The sequence below is a fragment of the Astatotilapia calliptera genome, chromosome 8, assembly GCF_964374335.1.
Source record: "Astatotilapia calliptera chromosome 8, fAstCal68.1, whole genome shotgun sequence".
In the NCBI taxonomy this organism is placed as follows: domain Eukaryota; kingdom Metazoa; phylum Chordata; class Actinopteri; order Cichliformes; family Cichlidae; genus Astatotilapia; species Astatotilapia calliptera.
Window position 1 is genome coordinate 23185628 of NC_137429.1, and position 21977 is coordinate 23207604.

The 21977-nt window shown below is 42.3% G+C and overlaps 1 protein-coding gene across 10 annotated transcripts in view; it reads right to left on the bottom strand.

Annotated features, from left to right (window-relative positions):
* Positions 1-249: 249 nt before the first annotated feature.
* Positions 250-21977, bottom strand: part of cacna1g (calcium channel, voltage-dependent, T type, alpha 1G subunit) — a 221697-nt gene continuing 199969 nt past the window's right edge. For 7 of the 10 annotated variants that reach the window (XM_080305605.1, XM_080305606.1, XM_026177281.2 and 4 more), the window contains 5 exons: positions 21496-21648; positions 17807-17929; positions 14753-14948; positions 14394-14563; positions 250-1990 (listed from right to left, as the gene is read on the bottom strand). In XM_080305605.1, the coding sequence (XP_080161731.1) occupies positions 980-1990; positions 14394-14563; positions 14753-14948; positions 17807-17929; positions 21496-21648 (1653 nt within the window). In that variant the 3' untranslated portion in view covers positions 250-979. The remainder of the gene's footprint in view (positions 1991-14393; positions 14564-14752; positions 14949-17806; positions 17930-21495; positions 21649-21977) is intronic. The other 3 variants (XM_026177284.2, XM_026177283.2, XM_026177282.2) reach the window with 2 other exon arrangements.

Consider the following 21977-nt stretch of genomic DNA (forward strand, 5'->3'; position numbering starts at 1 on the left):
TCAATCAATCATTCTTACAAATGCGGTGTATTACCTTTGTACTTACCTAAGATATCATGAGAATTTTTTTTGTGCGGACTAAGAATGCTGAATCTGGGGTGAGTGGCCATGAAATGTGAGAAGAATTGACATGGCTGTTTTTCTCAGACTGTTCATCAGTCATTCTGTCTAAAAGGCTTTGGAGCTGTCAGGAACACATGAAAGAAACAAGCAATCAGGTTATCATCCAACAATCAAACCACCAAGGTCTGCGTGTGCTTAAAAATCCAAGCTCAGTTTAATGACTTGTTTTTTGTTTTTTTTTATATATATATTTATATATTATTCCTACAAATACTGGTTTTCACCACTTTGAAAAACGTTCACTTTCCTTAGTAAACCAAGAAAGCTAGAAATATCCTACAGTGAAAAAGAAAGACAAAGACAAACCATTGTTGACCAAACAAAAAACAAAAAAAGAAAAAAAAAGAAAGAAAATCACAAAAAGACATGAAAATAACAGTTAAATGAAATTAAAAACAACATCCTGTACAAACACTATGGGCCAATAATTTAAGAAAATAGTGTCTCTAAATATTGCTTTGTACCTCCACTGACCAGGTCCGCTCTGTATTAACACCAGGCAGTTCATATGGCGACCGCAGTGGGCGCTAATAACCCAGGCGCTGATGTCACTCCAGGGGTTATGGGGTCAAGCTGCAGCCAGAGAAATATTTGTCGTTCTCTTCTTCTCTGGCTGTTTTGGCAGTAACAATACAAAGACAAGGGATGGTCACACTACTACAGTACTGCACTCCTTATGAAACCAAGGATGTTTTTACTGTTTGTTGTAGTTTTACCATTATTACTTTCTACAGCATTATTACTAGAACTATCACCATCACAGACACACAGAGTGCATCGTGTGTTTATGTGTGTGGAGGGTTCGTCCGGCTGTGTGTGTGTGTGTGCGCGTGTGTGTGTATTCGAGTATTGGTGTTCAGTGCTCAGAGCTTGTTTTCTCAAAGGAGAAGCTGGGAAGAGTTAATAACTTGGAGTTGGTGTTGGGGTTCGGTGAACCTCCGTCCTGTCCTGAACCCTCTCCGACTGCCAGGTCAAAGGAGTCCTTGGAGTCACTGGAGGGTGCTCTCCTCCTCAGGTAGGTGTCCCGGTTGGGTAGGGGAGGGGGCATCCCTAACCCAGTCAGTCCCATGCCACCGAGCCCACCCAGGCATGGGTAGAGGCCAGACTGGGGTTCCAGTCCCTCAGGGGGGTCCACAGATATACAGGGTGGGCTCATTTTCTTCTTGCGGCGGGGGGAGGTCTGAGCGGGGATCTGGCTTTGAATCTGCAGGCTGTCGGCCCGAGACACAAAGCCGGAGGAGGTGGAGTTGGTGCTGCACTGGGGGCTGGAATCAACCGGAGAGCAGACTTCCACAGAGTGGCGCCGTGGGTCGTCCAGCCAGGAGTAAGGGCGGGGGCGGGGCAGGAGGGCGTTGCGGCCCTGCGTGTCAGCGCTGTGGAACCTCTTCAGCTGCCTCAAACATGGACTCCGACTTTCCTGGCAGCCCGCGTAGCTGCCGTAACCCTCGTTCCCGCCGCTGCTGCTGTCCTCGGCCGTGATGTCATCGCTGCCGGCCAACACCATCTGGTTAATGAGGGACACTTCCCGATCCTCTGACACCTCCTGCTGGGGTGGCCTGGCGGGTATGGGAGGGGGAGGCGAAGGGCAGGGGGAGTAGGAGGCGAGGCAATGCTGGTCGTGGTGCTGGGTGTGCACTGTGCTGGGACGTGATGGTTTAGGGGAGGCGCCCGGTGTGGCAGGGACCAGGCACAGAGCTGGTTGTTGAGGAGTAGGGTGTTGATGATGATGGTAGGGAGAGGGAGAGGTAGAGGAGATGGAGGGGATAGGGGATGGAGGGAGGCCAAGAGAGGCCACATTCACGAGTCCTTCACTGCTTTCCCCTACGTCGGTACAAAGGGCCTCCTGAGAATCAGTAGACACTGCAACCTGGAGAACGGGTGGGGGGAGGGGAATTAAAGTAAATGTGCAATGAGAGGAAGGTCGGGAGGGGGAAGGGGGATGAGAGGGGGGAGATTGGTTAGTGATAGATGATGAGGGTGAGAAGCAGCAGTTTGGGTCAAAGTTCACAGTCTGACCAGCTCACTGTCACAGTCCTCTGTGTACTATTTTAGTTTTCTAAGAAACATTATTGTGATAATTGTAAGATGATGTTGCTCAATGCCAATATTTCAGATTAAGATTTCTCAAGAGTAACTTGGGTAAGAAACATCTGACATTAGCGGATACTTTCTGTGCTTTCACATTCATGTGTTGAAGGTTTAAAGTTACTCTGTGCTCTGACGTTTAAAAAAGAAGCCAAAAAAACGTAGTACATATTTGTATCACGTAGGCATTGTAAGATTTATGTCTCATTCTTCAGTTCAATTCATTTTAATTCAATTCAGTTTTATTGAGAGGCACTTCATAATGTAAGGTAAAGACCCTACTATCTGATTTAATTTTGAAAGTAAACCTTTTTGCATTTTTTTCATGCAAAATAATGAGAAAATTATGGTTGCCTTGGGAGGTCAAACACACTGCAACTTAAGGAAACCGGTAAATTTAAAACGCTGCAAAAAGCCAGAAACCAAAACACGTGAAGGATCGCACTGAGACGCGTTTACACGACGCAAAGAAATCTTCAGCATCGTGAGGGAGATAAAGATGTGAGGTAATATGTCTTTTAATCATGTGATTCATATAATACTGTAGCTACATGTTTGCTGTTAGCCATTTACTGTTAGCTTGGTACTTCTGCAATTCATTTATTTATATAGTACCAAACCACAACAGCAGTTGCCACAAGGAACTTTATACTGTAAGGTAAAGACACTAAAGTGAGACAAAGAAAACCCCAACAATCAAATCGCCTTTCAGTGAGCACTTGGTGACAGTGGGAAGGCAAAACTCCCTTTTAACAGGAAGAAACCTCCGGCACAACCAGGCTCAGGGAGGGGCGACCATCTGCCATGTATGTTAGAGGTTGCAGTTCTGCAACTGTTTTGTCACCTTATTGTCACCGAAGAAACACTTCCATTTTGTTTTTTTAGTTTTAGTTTGGGAGTTTTGTTCTGTGCTTTTGGGGTTTATTTGTTTGTTTTTTGTGAGCTTTTGTGGCACTTCTGTTGTGTTTTATTCAACTTCCATTGTGTGTTGTTTTTTTTCTATTTACATTTTGTTTTGCGTCCTTTTGCAGCATTGGCTGGTGTTTTCCCAAGTTGCAGGGCCACCATAGCAAACTGCAAAAGGACTACTTTTATGACAAATCATAATGTGAGACATAGAAATCTTACAATACTTAAAAATTGCCACAACATCATAAATAGCTTGGAGTCCAATACGCAGCCAAAACTGTTGCAATTTTTAAGTAGGTAATTTTATTCTTTAAACTAAGAAACAAAAAAGTGTTAAGTACAAGCAATTATTTCAGTGTTTATGTTTTCGACTATTTTTTCTACTTCCAGATCAGCGTGATGGCACAAAGACGGGATATTCCTAATATGGTCATCTCAGGCTACGTCCACACTAGATTTGAAAATGGCGTTATCGTCGTTGTGCATCCACATTGAAACGGCCGAAAACGCTTACGTTCCAGTACTGCGCATGCGTAAAACGCAAGAAGATTCGGCCTGGCTCATTTTTGTCTGCCGTTTATTTACTTTGGGGCTCGTTGAAACGTCACGGCAAAATGGCGAGGAAAAGCACCGCGTTTTTTAAATGGACTAACAATGAGGTGGAGTTGTTGCTGCGAGTAACACAAAAGTACAAAGTTGCAAAAGCGAAGTGAAATTGAAGAATTTGAAGAAAAGCTAACTGAAGCATGTACAAACTGATATTAATCTTTAATAGGGCTGTCAAAATTGAGAGCAAACAAAAAACTGCTGTATAATGCCCTCCGCTATCTTTCTTTAATTGGTCACATGACTGCATCACAGAGGTGGGACCAAGTCATTGTTTTGCAAGTCTCAAGTAAGTCTCAAGTCTTTATCCTCAAGTCTCAAGTCAAGTCTCAAGTAATGTCAGGCAAGTCAGAGTCGAGTCTCAAGTCACTGGTGTAAAAGTCCGAGTCAAGTCACAAGTCTGAAACTTTGAATTTCAAGTCCTTTCGAGTCTTTAAAAAAAAAATGAAAAAAGCATGTTGCAGTTATATGTTAAATGTAAATATTAGACCATGTAATTTTAAAATCTGTGTTTTTCTCAACACATGACAAAATAGTGAACTTAGAAAATATACACAAATTGTGAAATTGCACCTCTTTAAAATGCAGCTCAATTAAACCTAGCTCCAAGAATAATTTTCACCGACAGTTCTGAGATAAGCTGCATGTTATTCTTGGATGCGGTTGTAGGACCGGCTTTAAAATCGCATGACAAAAATATCATACACATTAAAAAAAACTGTATCACCAACGTAGCCTGGACAACATTTGCTAGTTAGATGAAGTCAGCTATCTCATCGTAGCATATTTATATGCATATTTATAATCATACGGTTCTTGGAGTGAGTGCACACACTCATGAAGTTTAGTAACTTCAGGTCACTGCAACAAGCCCAGGTACAGTTTACCGCCGGATGGGTACAGGACCTTGAAATGCACCGTGTAGAACGAAAGACCATCGTACGTATCATAAGTTTACCAGTCTCACAAATTGTCTTCATAAATACACATTCCTTAACCGTTTATTAATAGGACCTTTGAGCTCAAGGGTAATTAATTAGTAGTGGAAATAATTTCTGGTAGCATCACAGAAATGTAGCAGTGACAACAATATTGTATGCTGTAATCGTACTGGGCAATTAGTGATACAAAAAACCTGTTTTATCCTGTGAATAAAAGTATGTATTTTTGTCAATGTACCATAATAACAGAGGCGAAACGCAATATTGTGTCAGGACAATTCACTGTTTATGCACAATAAATAAAGGAGCATAGCGGGACAATTTCTGTTCAGCGCCAGACTTGCTTGTAACCTATATCACCAATTATGTTATGAAAATGACGTATTAACTACAACAGAAGACTTGCCTTCGTGTAAATGCTTGGAGCAGACTAACCTGTGAGCTGGAGTGTTCTGGGACGTTATATTTGGTCTTTGAATGGCTGCAATCCAGGCCATCCGTCACGTCTTTGTTACTTCGGAAACATGGCTCGAACAATTTCTTTTCAACGACGTAATCCGATAACAACCGATCTCTTTACCCGTCGGCTTCCCGTGGCTGTCATGCGACCGGCTATTGCAGTTAATAATACAACAGCTTCTTGACATTTTTGTGTTTCTTTTTATCGCTGTGTGACTGATTTTAATTGAAAGCCTGCGTGTGCTAGTACCGCTTGCCATGAGTTCCCAGAATCCTTTGCGGTTTACCCCTGAATGACGTCACATTTTTAATCTCTATATAATATGCATGTTAAATTTTATATTTGGGGTGAAATATCAAGTCTTTTCAAGTAAACCGGTTCAAGTCCAATTCAAGTCCCAGGTCATTGGTGTAAAAGTCCAAGTCAAGTCACAAGTCTTAGAACATTTTTTCAAGTCAAGTCTAAAGTCATAAAATTAATGACTCGAGTCTGACTCGAGTCCAAGTCATGTGACTCGAGTCCACACCTCTGCTGCATCACATGACTAAAATGCGTCATCGTTTTCGAAAGTCTCCGTTTTCGCTGTCCACACTGTGACGCGAAAGCACTGTCTTCAAATGTATTTGTTTTCGAGAGCGTTTTGAAAACGCTGTGTTTTCCTTCGGGGGAAAACGCAGACTCAGTGTGGACAGGAGGCCAAAATGGAGAGAAAACAATGCGTTTTCAAACAAAAACGCATTCGTGTGGACGTAGCCTCAGGCACACAGCTCTGTATGTTTGTGACAGGCAGAGTTAATTGGAGGACTCCTTTATAGGCAGACAATCTAACACACAGGTGTCGAACTCTAGGCCTCGAAGGCTGCTGTCCTGCTTGTTTTCCAACTAACCTGCCCTGGTAGCTTCTTACTGGCAAAGCACACCTGATCCAGGTAATCAGCAGCAGGTAGAGCAGGGATATCTCAAAAACAAGCAGGATACCAGCCCGAGGACTGGAGTTTGACACCCCTGATCTAACATGTCTCATTCCAGTATACTACAAATAAAGATTATTATGCTCGTTGTATCATGCAAAGATCTAGCAGTCTCGGTCGTTGTGTCCTTGGGCAAGACACTTCACCTACCGCCTACTGGTGTTGGCCAGAGGGGCCGATGGCACGATATGGCAGCCTCACCTCTGTCAGTCTGCCCCAGGGCAGCTGTGGCTACAACTGTAGCTTGCCTTCACCAGTGTGTGAATGTGAGAGTGAATGAATAGTGGAATTGTAAAGCGCTTTGAGGGGTCCCGAAAAGTGCTATATAAATGCAACCCATTATTATTATTATTAGTAGTAGTAGTAGATTTAGAGAAAGATGACCCAGGTAGATGTTTCGGCACATTACATTCATCTGAATAATTTACCCTGAATTTTAAGGCATATATTTTCACTAATTCAACTAATAACTCAGTCCATTAATAAGGTTTCGAACAATATAGCTAAACACATATGTGAATAATATTTTAAAGAATGAAGGTAGCTGGGAAAAGTGTATAGTATTTTATTGTTTTGATTATTGTTTTGTTATATTTTGGGGTTTTTTATGGACTGATTGACCGCTGGCTGACACGGTGAGCTCCGAGCCAGACCAAATGACCATCTAACCTTTGACCATTCATACAAAACCCTGTTAGCCGTCAGCACTGCAGTTTCACGAAGAGTTTGCAACCAATTGTGACCCTTATCTCTATTCAGAACCATGTACAGGGTGTGAGGCCAGCAGGCTGAGGGAAAACAGTATGTAACGACTGCAGTAGTGGAAAGGTCAATAAGCACAGTGGTTGCTAAAATGTCCCGATGAACTCATGACTTTTTCTTCATCTCTCACAGACTTGGGAGAGGGCATTGATAGCAGGGTGCTTGAATCTAACAGTGTTGAATTGGGTCAGCTCGAATATGCTCTTAAATCTATAGAGATGAGGAAATAAAACATGCATGAGTTTTAGAGCACAGCACTCGGAGCAGTGTTTGGATTTATGGGGGTTTCCCTGCATGAGAATGCTGTAACCACAGTGACACCAAGTGGGCAAAGGTATCACAAGCAGGCCTGGCCAATCACCAGCCACAGCAATGCAACACCAGGTAGGAAATCATAAGAGTGCACACTGGAACGAAGCTTAAAAGGATCACCCTGTCAAAGTTCATTTTTCAAAACTATTTTTATAAGCAAAACTGACTTAATAGTACCACACTCAACTATTAATAACTATTAAAGCACTAACCTAGGCAATACAAAATTCTCTGGTGCTCAATAATCATGATTCTGAGTAGAAAATAGCCAAATGCAACTGGACAGCACTTGCTGTTTTGTAGCAATCCCCTGAGTTGTATTTGTTTGTAATATATTAAGTGCACCGTACCATGAGTGACATAGCCACACTACACCTGTATCTTGCTGCAATACATTCTATCATGTGACTGGAAGATCCAGTTACGAGATGCTATGTAGTTCCAGTCACTTGCACAAATCAATAAACTCTCACTAAGTCAGCTCCTTACAGGCTAACTAGCTACCTGTTGAGAGAGTTAAAGATACTCTGTGGCTGATGCTTAGCAGTAGACAAACATTTGGGTCAATGAGTGGCAAAGAAGGGAGGGGGGCAAGAGAGGACTCTATTTGTGTGTGTGTGTGTGTGTGTGTGTGTGTGTGTGTGTGTGTGTGTGTGTGTGTGTGTGTGTGTGTGTGTGTGAATGCAATAGTGTGTTTGTTGGGCTGTCTCTCTGAAGATGAACATGGAGTCCAGTGTTTCTGAAAGGCCCAGTGGTAACTAAAGTCTACTGTCTGTTTCAGAAACAGGAGTATCTGTGTTTGAACAGAAGCTCAGGGTCGGGCGGCTTTTGGGCCCAGCTGAGCTGAGATCAAAGATCAACAGATACAGTGTGGAAAAATGAGACAGCAGATCAGTTAAACCCCAGGAAGAAGAAGACAGACAGAGGGGGGAAAGTGAATATGTTTAGAACATCCAACATGGAAAGCTTTAAATGATTCTCTTTCATGGAGTTTTAGAGCCACTCTTGGGATAGACTCTTTTGAATTAAGATTAAAGGCCTGATTTATCAAAAAAGGCATATTATAGGAGCATTAATTTCTGTTTGATAAAGCTGACAATTAATATTCCAAATGTGATTATATGATAAAGTTTTCCTTTTTGGTTAGTTTTGGTGATGTTTTTAAATAAGATATGATGGCTGGGAATTTTGCGGATGTCTTTGCTGAGGCATTCTCTATCTGGATACCTCAAGGACCCGACAGGCTTTCAGGCTGCTTATTATCTAATTTGAAAGATAGTAAAGAACCTTACTATGCGTTTCCTTATCTGGACCACGGAGTAGATAAAAATGGTTATATAAAAATGTGAAAGGTTGCATGCAGAACTGGATGGCTATCGCTGCTTTAGCACATGCTCATTTTTCTTGTTGTGATATAAAGTGTTTTAAAAGTCTTGAGCCACCCCTCATTTCTTAATACTTTGCTAGAGAAATGGAAAATAGCTGCAGAGATTTATTGAAAGATGTGTGTTACAATCTCGTGGAATGGAAATGCAGTATATAAGGCAATGCAGTTCTAACACGCTTGATATTTGACTATTATTTTTTAACACACACACTCCCTGAACTCTTTTAGGTAAGCTTTCTTGTAAATTCTTTAAATACTTTCAAGGAATATTTCTCAAGGCTTGGAAGGCATTCAAATGAGCAGTTATGCTAACACAAGATTATATAACAAAAAAATCAATACTACTCACAAATATGCTCTCATCAGTTAGTTTAGAGTGGAACTAAATTGTGCCATATTGACAATTTTCATTAGATGTTGGTAGAAAGTTGTTTTCTTTTTTATTTGGACTGAACTAAGCTAGCTGGCCTGTGTAGCGCAGCTTGAAAGGGCAAGGTTAGCTAAAACCTTTTTTATGCTATGCTAACTGTGCTATGCTAACTTTGGTACAGAAAAGTGTATTTCCTTTCATTTTAATTTTGAGATTTCATCAGCATCTTATTTATATTTATATATATTAAACTGTTATTAATAATAACACTGTAATAAATAAAATAAATAAATAAATTTAAAAAACAGTGTAGGAGGCATGTTTTCTTATTATGGTTTATGGTGAAAATGAAGACACAATAAAACAATACTACCTAATACACTAAACGTTGAGCATAGTTAATACTTGTAGCCACAAATATCTGCAAAAATAAGGCTTGATCGTTTCATGTAAAACTGCCATTATGTATGGAACGCCAGGACTGCCATAATGAATTAATTAAATACACCATTAAATAATTAATTAAATGTGGCAATAATTAATTAAAATTGGAATTAATTAATTAAATAAATAGTTATGATATATGTAATTAATTAATTATTGACACATTTAATTAATTATTTATGTATTTCACATTTTAATTAATTATTGACACATTTAATTAATTAATTATTGACATATTTAATTAATTATTTATGTATTTCACATTTTAATTAATTATTGACACATTTAATTAATTATTGACACATTTAATTAATTATTTAATGATATATTTATTTATTTCATTTTGGCAGTCCTGACGCCTGGCTCTCATCATGAAATAATTTTATCTGTCAGCCTCACCCATCAAACTCAGGGGGCGGGGTTAACGCTGATCGAGTCAAAACCATTGCTTTGGCCTGGTGGCCATTGTTTCTAGCACACAACAACCGGCATGTGGAAGCTAACAGAACTGAGCTTTGAAAAACCCTGTTTGTGTGTTACCAAATACCGTTTTAATATTTTTTTAGCCGAGAATGTAGTGGTTTAATCTTCATGTGTCTGGTCGGTTTGTCAAGATACAGCCTCTTTGCAAAAGTGTTTCGATGATTTCGGAGATGTCGTCCCAGTCTCACGGCAAAGCGTGGGATAGACCCGCTCGCCTCGCAAGCAATCCCACCGACAAAGCGCAGGCCCCGGTACACAGCTGTAGTAACCCCCGCTGACTTCTTTTACTGAGGTTATATTTATCGGTGTTTTATTTCCTGATGTTCTTATGTGTCCTACGTGTTTCAGTCGCCAATTCTGAATTATAACTAACATTAAAAACATGTTGTGGTGGGGCGTGGTCTGCGGGGCCGTGCGGACGCACCTGCACGGCATCCGCAATCACGCCCGCCGTGTTAAAACACGGGGACTCAGGGGTTGGTGGTGGTGTGGTGTGATGTGAATCAAATAAAGTTGGCTCTGAACGTCGCTCTGTGGTCCCGCCGTGCCTTATTCATGCCACATTGGTGCCGAAACCCAGGAGGCGGCATGGCGGGTACCTACCAGAGCCAGGAAAGGAAAGAGCTGGCCGAGATGGTGGCCGAAATAGCGGCCACCCAGCGGAAGCAGGCGGCGGAGGTGCGTCGCCAACAGGAGGAGCTGCGGCAGGAGAGCGAACGCCACCTGGGGAAGATGGCAGAGCTGGCAGCGCTGCTCTGGGCCTGGGCGCCACCCCCACAAGTGTGTCTCGAGGACAGTGGAGGAGCCGTGTGGGTCACCTCGGCAGCCGGAGGTGGTGGACGAGCCACGCGGGGGTCCGAGCCTGCCGGAGGAGGAGGAGCAGCAGCCGGGTGAAGGGCTGCTCCTGCCGGGAGCGGTGGAGGAGCCGCTCCAATCGGAGGCCGAGGACGAGGCGGGCGAGGGTCTACACCTGCCGGAGGCAGAGGAGTCGCTCCACCCGGAGGGGGGCGAGGGGCGGTGCCTGCTGGGGGCGGAGGCGCAGTGCGGGGAGCCGCTCCAAACGGGAGTGGCGGAGGCGGTGGCGGAGCAGCTGTGCGGGGAGACGGAGGTCCCTGCTCCAGGGCAGCCTGTGCAGCCGGAGTTGGAGGCAGAGGAGCGGGACAGCCCCGCTAGGCCGGGGATCGGCGGGCTGGCTAGTCCAGCCTCGCTGCCACCAGTCGATTCTGCGCGCCTGGCGTCTGCCCAGCCGCCTGTGTGCAGGAGCACACGGCCATGCCGGTGGGGCCGTGTCCGCTTGCTACGCGGCCGACCTCCGGACCAGCTTCGTCGTTGCCGCTGGATGCGCGGGCGGCCACCAGAACGGACGCTTCCCCGTCGCTTGGTCGGGGGCTGGGGCGCCGATGTGTAGGGGCCGAGTCTCGCCCCAGGTCGCGGGGGGGAGTAGGTTTGGCCGGATCACTCCCCGGCCTCAATCGGGCGATGGGGGTATGTGGTGGGGCGTGGTCTGCGGGGCCGTGCGGACGCACCTGCATGGCATCCGCAATCACGCCCGCCGTGTTAAAACACGGGGACTCAGGGGTTGGTGGTGGTGTGGTGTGATGTGAATCAAATAAAGTTGGCTCTGAACGTCGCTCTGTGGTCCCGCCGTGCCTTATTCATGCCACAATGTTTAAGGAGGAGAGAGAGCAAATCTGTTTAACATCTGATCTTTGGGTTTTTGTTCAGTAATCAGCGTGACCTGTGTATAAACACATAAAAGAGATAACGTTGGTGTTTCCGTCATGTAGTAACTGCTGGCTTTAACTGTACAAAGGTTGTTCGACACTATGAAACACATACAGACTTCATGATGTTCGGCTAATATTTTTATTGTGAATATTAATCATGCTGACCTCGCTCTGTACACCACGCAGCGAGGTCAGCATATCCACGATATCCTCAGCTCCATGAGTTTCCCAGCTGACTATCTAACTGCCAACTATTCCAGAGACGTGAAAATATACAGCATAAAGAAAAGTGTAAGAGACTCAGCAGCAGATTAGAATTACAGTTATACATTTAATAAATCACCAAATGAATCCAAGAAACGAGCAAACCTGTTCCGACAATTTGAATTTGTATTCCCTCAGCTGCAGACTCGCTGCTGTTTAAATGTTTGAAAAGGAAGATTAGATATAAACAAACGTCAAACATAGACTCAGTCTGCCTTCACATTTGATATGAGGCCAGCACGTATAGTGGCCTCAGCAGGCTATTACTGAAATACACGTGCTATATCATAAACTATGATATAAACAGGGAGGTCCTATTAACATGTTTAGTTTTAAAGGACACCTTCCTGCCTTTAGTCTCATTCATGAGCAGTATTCGTTTTTTTCTAACATCCAGAAGTCTGCACCATGTGTTTCATAGTTTGTAACAAGCCTTTGACAGGTAAACATAACATGACCGAAAAAGCAAAAAAAAAAAGAGAGAGAGAGAGAGAGAGTGTTGATATAAGAAGAGAAAATTCTCTCAATTATGGAGACAGGCAAATGGTTCATTTATGTTTGATGTGTGTTTATTCCTCCTTAAATATCGTCGGTGAAGTTCGCCATGCACGTCAGATTTTCCTGCGCATTTTTATACCTCTGCCAACAGAGAGAGAAAAAAAATCACATTCTAACAGACAGCTGGTGCTTAGAATACAGTTGAATAACTATTAAAAAACAGATGATATTTAGATGATAGTTCAGTCTAACACATGTGCCAGTGAACCATTAAACGTCTGTGAAACTATGCAGTTATGAAACGTAACTTTAACCTCAGCCAAACCGATTTGCTCAGTTGTAAATAAAACAGCGAAGTAAACGTGACCCGACAGACAGAACCTGAGTGAATGAAGTCCACTGAGAGCTAAAACTCAGCTGAGGTTTGAAAGCTGTGTGCCGGTGATTGGACATCAGCCGCTGATGAAGCTGTTCGCCTATAAAGTGCTCTGTAAGGAAACGAGCTCCAGCAGCTCTGCGCTCGGGGAAAACACTATATTTACTTATCTTGTGCAGAAAAATGCGCTGACATTGCTTTATATCGAGCACCGGCTGCCCAGTTAAACTGTGACTATCACCAGGTAACTAGGCTGTTTCTTGAATTAGCAGCAGGTGTTAAACAGCTGACATATGAGGAGGAGGATGCATGCAGGTAAACTGAGGGTCTGCTGAGCTGATCGCTGGTTTCGTGAGAAAAATGTCAGCTCGTTCTTTATGTTACAGAAGCACAGAGACACAAGACCAGGCGGAAAGAGACGATCGTTCGGTGAAAATGAGAATCTGCGAATGCAACATGTGGAACACGGAGAGTGGAATATGTAAACAAACCGGTTAATGTACCCCCTCGGTGCGCTCTGCATGCTAACTGTTAGCAGAGCTAGTGAAATCTCTGAAAACATCTGAGCACTTTTGCAAGCATGTTCTATGTTGACAACCTGACCAGACATACGGCGCGACATTCGCGGCTAAAACACTGTTAAAAGTGTAGCTGGTGACAGAAAAACGGGGTATTTTAAAACTACACCACCACCATTGCTGCCTGTGATTTGATCTGCATTCTGGGATAACTGGCTGCCCCAAGTCTACACAAGCAATCGATTATCTAGGATCGACCTGTTTTGACTTACTTTGCACGGCAACCAATCAAATGTTAGAGAAGCTGCATGGGCAGCGTTAACCCCGCCCCCTGAGTTTGATGGGTGAGGCTGACAGATAAAATTATTTCATGACGAGAGCCAGGCGCCGGGACTGCCAAAATGAAATAAATAAATATATCATTAAATAATTAATTAAATGTGTCAATAATTAATTAAATGTGTCAATAATTAATTAAAATGTGAAATACATAAATAATTAATTAAATGTGTCAATAATTAATTAATTAAATGTGTCAATAATTAATTAAAATGTGAAATACATAAATAATTAATTAAATGTGTCAATAATTAATTAATTACATGTGTCATAACTATTTATTTAATTAATTAATTCCAATTTTAATTAATTATTGACACATTTAATTAATTATTTAATGGTGTATTTAATTAATTCATTATGGCAGTCCTGGCGTTCCATAATTATGTATCAAATTGTTTTAATATTATATTTAATAACATGTACTAATATTTTGTTATAATGCATAATTTTTTTTTAATTATAAGTTAGTGATTCAGCGTTATAGAAGAAAGCAGGAAAAAACGAAACTTTCTTTTTAGCTATTATGGTTTAAAAATAACTGCTTTCCATTCAATATATTATCATTTTTCTCCCAGAGTGGTTCTAATACTCATAACTCGTATCCCACCGATTCCACTGGCAGCGAACAGTAAAAACTCCAGCAGTTTGTATAAGCCTGTATAGAGTTTGGTATGAACAGACAGTTAAGGACCACAGTCAAGTATAGACATATAATACAGATATGTATTATCACACTAAGTAGTAAAAAGACAGGATAAAACTAGAAAAGTAAATTTGGAGTCAAGTGAAAATCTGAAGCAGTGTGTTTTGCTCACCTGTCTGCGTAGCGTACGGCTAAATGTGTGTGTGCGTCTAGAAGGTGGGTTTCGTGGTATACTCTCTGAATCTGAGTGGCTGTGTGGGCTGATGGGTCTGAAGAGGTCTGTGGGAACAGTCAGCTGCTGGGAAAACTCCGCGGGTTGTGAACGCACCGAGCCACTGGAGCCTGCACACAAAGCACAGTGCTGGCACCTTCAGTGAATACACAACAGTTACAGTAGGTGTGTTTACCTTAGATAAAATAACCTCCTCATGCCACAATGCTTTATGTTAAAAATCAAGCCCACCCATTTCTGTTCTGTCCTAATGAAACACATTCTACGCTAAATGACATTAAAGAGAAATGTGGCATTACCCGATTGGGCCCTGTGAGTGCCCAGTATGTGCTGGGGCCCCTGTGGGTGTGCTGCAGTGGGAGATGTTTGCCCCACGGGCTGTGGCGAGAGGAACATGTAGCTGTCGTTGGGTAGGGAGTGCGTGCGTCCCACCGCAGGCTTTCTGACGCTCAACAGGTTGTCGTCCCGAAGCGCCCCAGAACCAAGCTGCTCCGCCTGGGGAAGCAGAGAAAACAATCAGGGTCACCCAGAACAAGAAGAGCCTGGGCTGCTCTTTAACTCACTTACTCTCACACTCTTACCAGTACACTCACAGGTTGTCAACTGTCTAAGACACAATGTCAACAAAGAGGTACTGATCATCAGCATACACAGAAAACACAGAGGATCTTTGCACATTGGAGCTGACTGGCACAGAGCTGCCACAGATCACAGAAACATTTCCAATTCCTTTTTTAAAGCATGTGACACTCTGCTTCTTGTGTCTGCTTTTAGCCCGTCGGTCGTATAACTTTACATTAAGCCGTGATTGTGTGTCAGCTAGGGCAGTGTCCTGCAGCCTGACCCATTAAAGAATCAGTTCCCATTCAGCACAGAGCTACAGGGGGTCCAACACACTTTACAACCCTGTAGCAAACACACGGCAGCTCAGAGGAGACTGAAAAGTACACCACCAGAGGACAGCATACAGCACATCCACAGAAGTAGGCTGACAGGAAAGGACTGCGAGAAAAGACGAAGACTCACACGTAAAGCACAAAGGAAAAGAAAGAAGGAGGGGAGAGAACAGAGTTTACACACAGAGAGAGAAGAAAGTGAAAAAAGTAGTCAAAGGAGAAAAAACTGCAAACTGGCAGGTAAGGAGGCGCACTACTCTACTGGACTGGACTGGACTGGAAAGTAAAACACACCAGGCTGAAAAGGCGGAATGAGAAATAAAGATAAATTTGTTTCACCAGGGTACTTCAAAGCCACTTGAACACCTCTACCTCTTCACTCCATTGTCTTTATTTTTCTATTGCATTTGTCCCAGAACAATCCAATTAAGAGCACCTCGTTGGCCAGCGCTCTTTTTTTCTTATGATATACGTATTAATTCAGCAGCAACGCTGAGCCAAGGTGACAGTGACCCTCTCTGGTCATGAAGCCATGTGATCATTAATGACCCAAACCGGTGGTTAATAATACTCTGACACCCAGACGACATTCAATTTCATTTTCAGAGCCTGTAGGATGGCGTGTCATAGAGGGATCTATAGATTAATTGCAGTGAGGACACATACATGGGCTGCAGTGCATGACGACATGTTCAAAGAAAATAATGAACGGGGTCATGACAAAGAATGCCAGGATGTGGAAGATGCCTTTTACCAAGACCCTTACTCACTGTTATACTTAACACAACGTCTCATTTGTTTAGCAGTTGTCACACGTCAACTATGGTTTAAGTGACCCATTGTTATTGTATGTGCAAGTGTAAGCTTTCCACATTTTATTTATTTAATTATTTGGAATCAGTTACATAGAAAACAGAAAAAGTTCTCCACTCATATTTCCCATATTAGATCCAATTTTGACAAGTTCAATAAAGTCTCACACGTTCCCAGAATCTGTCTATAAAGTTTAAACCAAAAAAAAAGATTGGTTGTTTTTTTGCTATGCTTATACATTTTTTAATCTCAGCTCCAAATAAGCTGTTTTAGTATCTGTAGCTTCGAAAATGAGCTGCTGCTGGCCACGCCCCCATTTCAGAACAGTTTAGGTCCCAATTCATAGGCCGCATCCTTCTGAGGCCGCATTTGAAGGCCGATTACGTCACAGCTAGGCAACAAAGTCTGTCCTAATTTGAAGGCTGCTCCAAATGCGACCGACTAATACATCCTTCATTTCCCTGAATTTGAGGGATGGTCGGGTGTATCCTTCGTGGCCCAAACTATCCCAGAATTCATAGCGCGGCCCAGCCAATTCCAGTTTCCAACAATGGCGGCAGCTACTTAGTTTTAATATTACTCTTATTACTCTTTCTGGGTCACAAAATAAACTTTTAACATATTTTTAGGCGAGAATGTAGCCGTGTAAACTTCAAATATCAGCTCGGTTTATCAAGACATCGCATATTTGCAAAAGTGCTCCGACGTTTTCTGAGACGTCTGTTACCCACCAGCTCAATAGCTGACTGGGAGGTCGAGGCTCATTAGAGCCGGTGAGAACAACTAACTCCCAGCACATCGTTTTCAGGCCCCAGCGGTCTTTTCGCTACTCAGGTTAAACAGGTTAAACACCGATTTACTCAGGAACAAATAAAACACTGAAAAAAGCCAAACAATAACACTTAGATAACTTAAAAATGTTATTGTTTGGCCTTTGTCAGTGTTTTATTTGTTCCTGAGTAAATCGGTTTGGCTGAGATTAAAGTTTTCACACAGCTGAATAAATGTCAAACAGAAAACTGATTAAACAGAAGTGTGAGATGGTCGAGAATTTACTCCAATGTCCTGTTATATATTAGTGAGTGAGGAGCAGACAGCTGAGTTTATTAAACTCCACCGAGACAGTTGGTGACGCAAATCTGAAGGCTAGACCGTCCCATTTCGCAGCCTCGTACTTCCGGCCCTCCTGGTCTTTGAAAGACCTGGCTCACGTAGACCGCGAAGGCCGGGTCCTCCGAAGGATGTGGCCTATGATTGGGACATAGCTTTAGAAGCAGCAACTTTAGCAAAGAAATCCAAATACACAACATGGCCGACTCCAGATAGAATTGTAATGAGCTGCACGCCAAAGAGCTCATTCAGACGTTCTATGAAGAAAGAAAAACAAGTGTGTGGCTTTTACTTATTTTCAAAAATAAGTAATTAGTGGTACATATAAATGCTATCTTCTTTTTTTAAAAATATATTTTTAGCTAATTTAGCATCCAGTTGGCTTCCCCTTGTTAAACCCCAGTGTGTAAGCTTGGTGGTGGGGAGGGTCAGGTGACTTTGGAAATACCCAGTGAAGGAGACAGTACAAGCCACTGCAGCGGGGAAGGAGAAGAAATAACAATGGAGAAAGATGAAGAGAGGAACTGTCAGTACATTGCATTCCAGAGTGGTTAGAAATAGGGGGTTAAAATCGTCAGGGGTTGAGTCGTCTGTCAGAGCTAGGGACCAGGAATTCTCAGAGGCCAGAGACAGAGCATCCATCTCCGCTAGAGGGATCTAGGCAGGAAGAGACAACCGCTGGTGAGCAGAGAAAACAAAGGTGCACTCTGTGCAGTACATAAATAGAAGGACGTTACACAGATAAAACCTGAAACTAACAGAACAATACAAGTTTAAAAAAAACACCACATATAAACTAGAAGTATGTAGCAGAGCAAAACAACAGAGGAAGAAGGACAAACTAAAAAAACACCAAAAAACGGCTGTATTTAGTCAGCTGTTAGTGGACTTTTTTTGTGACACAGGCACAGCAGAGAGATTCTTTAACAGCGAAATATGATGCCAGTAAGACATTACACGACAGCACTGGGATTCATTTACATTAAGTACTAAATGGCACATTTAATTGCTTATGTTGCTAAAGAAGAAGAATCCAAATAACCTAATTTTCTAGGGACCTCTTGTAAAACACCTCAGAGATTGAAACACTCAGAGATGAAGCCAAAGTCTTCAGTATTTCTGGCTTACGGAGCCCCGCAAGGGACATGGGAGAAAAAAAAATTACGATGAACATTTGCGAGATCTTGAAAAAGTTGAATTCCAACAATGACGGCAGCTACGTAGTTGTAATATTACTCTTTCTGGGTCACAAAATAAACTTTAAAGATATTTTGAGGCGTGAATGTAGTTGTGTAAACGTCAAATATCTGCTAAAACCTTTGCATGATCCCCCAGTTTGTTTTGCGAGATCTCGCAAAAGTCCGTCTTAATTTTCTTTTTCTCCCATGTCCCTTGCGGGGCTCCATACTGGCTCATGTAAAAGGAGCTGCTATTTTCTTTTTTTGCCTTCACACTGGTTTAACAGGGGAAATTGTTTCTGTCAGGCAAATGGGTCATTCGTGAATAAAAATGCAGGGACTGAAACATATCAGAAGGAGAACATTGCCCTGTGGCATCTAACGCTGAGATCTCAAACCCATTTAAAGCTTTTAGAAGATGGGGGTTTTACAGCGCTAATGTAATTGTGACAAATTTGGCTTCAAATGAGAAAAACAGGCACCCAGATGCATTATTCAGTGGCTCAAGTGATCCATAGCCTATTGATTGAGCCACATCTGTGCAGGATTTAACAGTGTGTGATCTGCTGGCTTTAGGTGGTTATCACTCTGCTGTGACTGACTGGCAAATGACACAATCACCTGAGTAAATGCACAAGCATTGTCACGTCCTCATACAGATACAGAGACACGTTGTGTAGGGGAGATGGGCAAACTTTAAACCACGCCAGTGAGGCTGCAGAAGCAGACCAAAAACCTGCCAAGCATGAATGAGTGTAAGTGAATGAGGGAATGAGCTCATAGTTGAGGCGGGACATGACGCACTGTGCTTTGGTGGGCAGCGAGGCTGGTTAGTAAGGGGAAAATATTCAATGAAGAAGAATGCCAGTACAAAAATGGTAATGGCTGTAGGGCTGCAGGATATTAAACAGACAGGGATGTCTTTATTTAATAAAACTGAGTTCTTTGGACAGTTCATACTTCTGCTTGCTGCTTTCTAGGCTAAGGCTTATGCATATACTGTAAAAAACTATTTGCCCCCATCCTCATTACTTGTATTTTTTTACTTCCATGTTTTAGATCAGGAGTGAGGAACTCCAGGCCTCAAGGGCCGGTGTCCTGCAGGTTTTAGATATTACCCTGGGTCAACACAGCTGAATCAAATGATTAGTTCATTACCAGGCCCCTGGAGAACTTCAAGACATGTTGAGGAGGTCATTTAGCCATTTAAATCAGCTGTGTTGCATCAAGGACACATGTAAAACCTGCAGGACACCGGCCCTTGAGGCCTGGAGTTGGACAGCCCTGTTTTAGATCATCAAATAAAATGTAATATTATACAAAGGCAAGGAAATACAAAATGCAGTTGTTTGATAATGACTTCAATTAGTGGGAAAGAATGCTATCCAAACCTTACCTATGTGGAAAAAGTGAAACATGTAAGTGTGACAAACATGCTTTGAGTGAATTAAGTATTTGATCCCCTACAACTCAGCCAGAATAACCACAGAATCTGTTTCTCACATACTTAATCCTTCAGCATCATGGGCCAAAGACCGGTCAGAAAACAGGGACAAGACTGTTGACTTACACAAGGCTGAAATCGTCTACAAGACCAACAGCGAGAAGCTCGGTGAGAACTGGTAGAACTATAAAATTAACATCATTAAAATTTTGCCTCATGGGATGAGAATGATCGTGAAAAAGATGGTGAATCAACCTGAACGCAAGCACGGGAGGAACTTGTTAATGATCTGAAGGCAGTATACCATACTGTAATGGATATTACAGTCCCTGCAGGGTCCCTTTGTTCAAGAATGCACATGTACACACTTAAGTCTTAAGTTTGCCAGTGAACATCTAAATAATTCAGAGAAGGTTTAGGAGATGAATTGAGTTGCTTGGCATCAACTCGAGCTGCCGTGTTTGGAGGAAGAGAAATGCTGAGTACGGCCTAAAGAACACCATCTACCCTGTCAAGCACAGAGTTGGAAACATTATGCTTTGGTGCTCTTTCTGCTAATGGGTCTAGGTTGAGTTTAGCACATCAAGGGGCCTTGTACTGTAAAATCTTGGATGAGAACCTCTTTCCCTCAGCTGGGTCATGCATGGATCTTTCAACATGACAGTGACCGAAAACATACCATCACAGCAACAAAGCAGTGGCTAAAGAACAAGCACATTAAGGCCATGGAGTGGCCTAGCCAGTCTCTAGACCTCATTGCTATAGAAAATCTGTGGAGGAAGCTCAAGCTTAAAGTTGCCTAAAAACCAGCCAAGAAACCCAAAGGATTTAGAAAGTTTCTGTAAAGAGGAGTGGTCCAACATCTCAGCATAGATGTGTGCAAACCTGGTGACCAACTGTGAGAAACATCTTACCACTGTACTTGCCAACAAGGGTTTAATAATAATAACTCAATAAATAATGAGTCATGTTTTACCTGGGAATCAAATGCTCATTTTACTCAGTGATATGTAAATCAATTATGTAATGTGCTTTTATAAGACCATCATAAAAATTAGAGAGTGTTCATTTCTTTGTAAGCGAGCAAACAAATTCAGCAGGGTATTAAATAATTACCTTTTTTCTCTAAACTAGGTGCAAACACACCCATCTCTTGATTAATGTTCTTTTAATTGATGACATCACTATCTCTGCTGCCTATTTAAACACTTTATAAAACATTATTAGCATCAGTTAAAACTCTTTCTTTTTTTGATGCACTACAGTCCAACTAACTAGTAAATAATCAATTAGTACACCTTTGTTTTTCATTTTATGATCTATAGTATCCATATTATCTATATTACCTTTATACTTATGACCCAAAGCTCAGTTGTACAATCAATACTTCATTTATTATCGATCGATAATTTGTAGTGTTACTAAAACAAGTGTGTGTATTATATTAATAGCATCAGATGTGACAGTACAAGATAAATATTAGTATTTTCGTTACTTCGTACTTGAGCAGCCCTACATGGTGCACACAGATAAAGACACTACAAAACCACATATGACATGGAGGAGGCGATCCATCAGGGATGCTTCTGGTGATTATTGACCTTCTTGTCGGTGCTGTGCTTGCTGGGCTTGGGGGGCAGCGCGTAGTAGTGGCAGATAGAGCCGGACAGGTTGTCCATGAGACTCATCTCCCCCTCCATTGAACCCTGGATGACCAGGGAGACCGAGTCAAAGAGTGCCCTCCGCTGGACAAACTTGGATAATGCAGAGAGAATAGAGAGAGAGAGCGGAGACAGAAATAGAGGAAAAAAGAAAAGAAAAAAAAAGAAGACAAGGACAGGGGGAGAGTTACATACAAAGATACACGAATAAGTATGGACAGAAGAATGGATCACAAAGAAAAGGACAGTCAGTCAGGCAGAAACAGTTATAGAAACCCAAAAGACAAGAGAAACATCTCAGAGGGAACAATGCTCTCTTGTGGGCTGCTAAGGGCTTCTTACTAAATGACCTGTCGAATCTTTCAAATTGCACAGCAATGTAGTAAACAAACACCCTTAACACTCAAACCCACAAGGGGGCA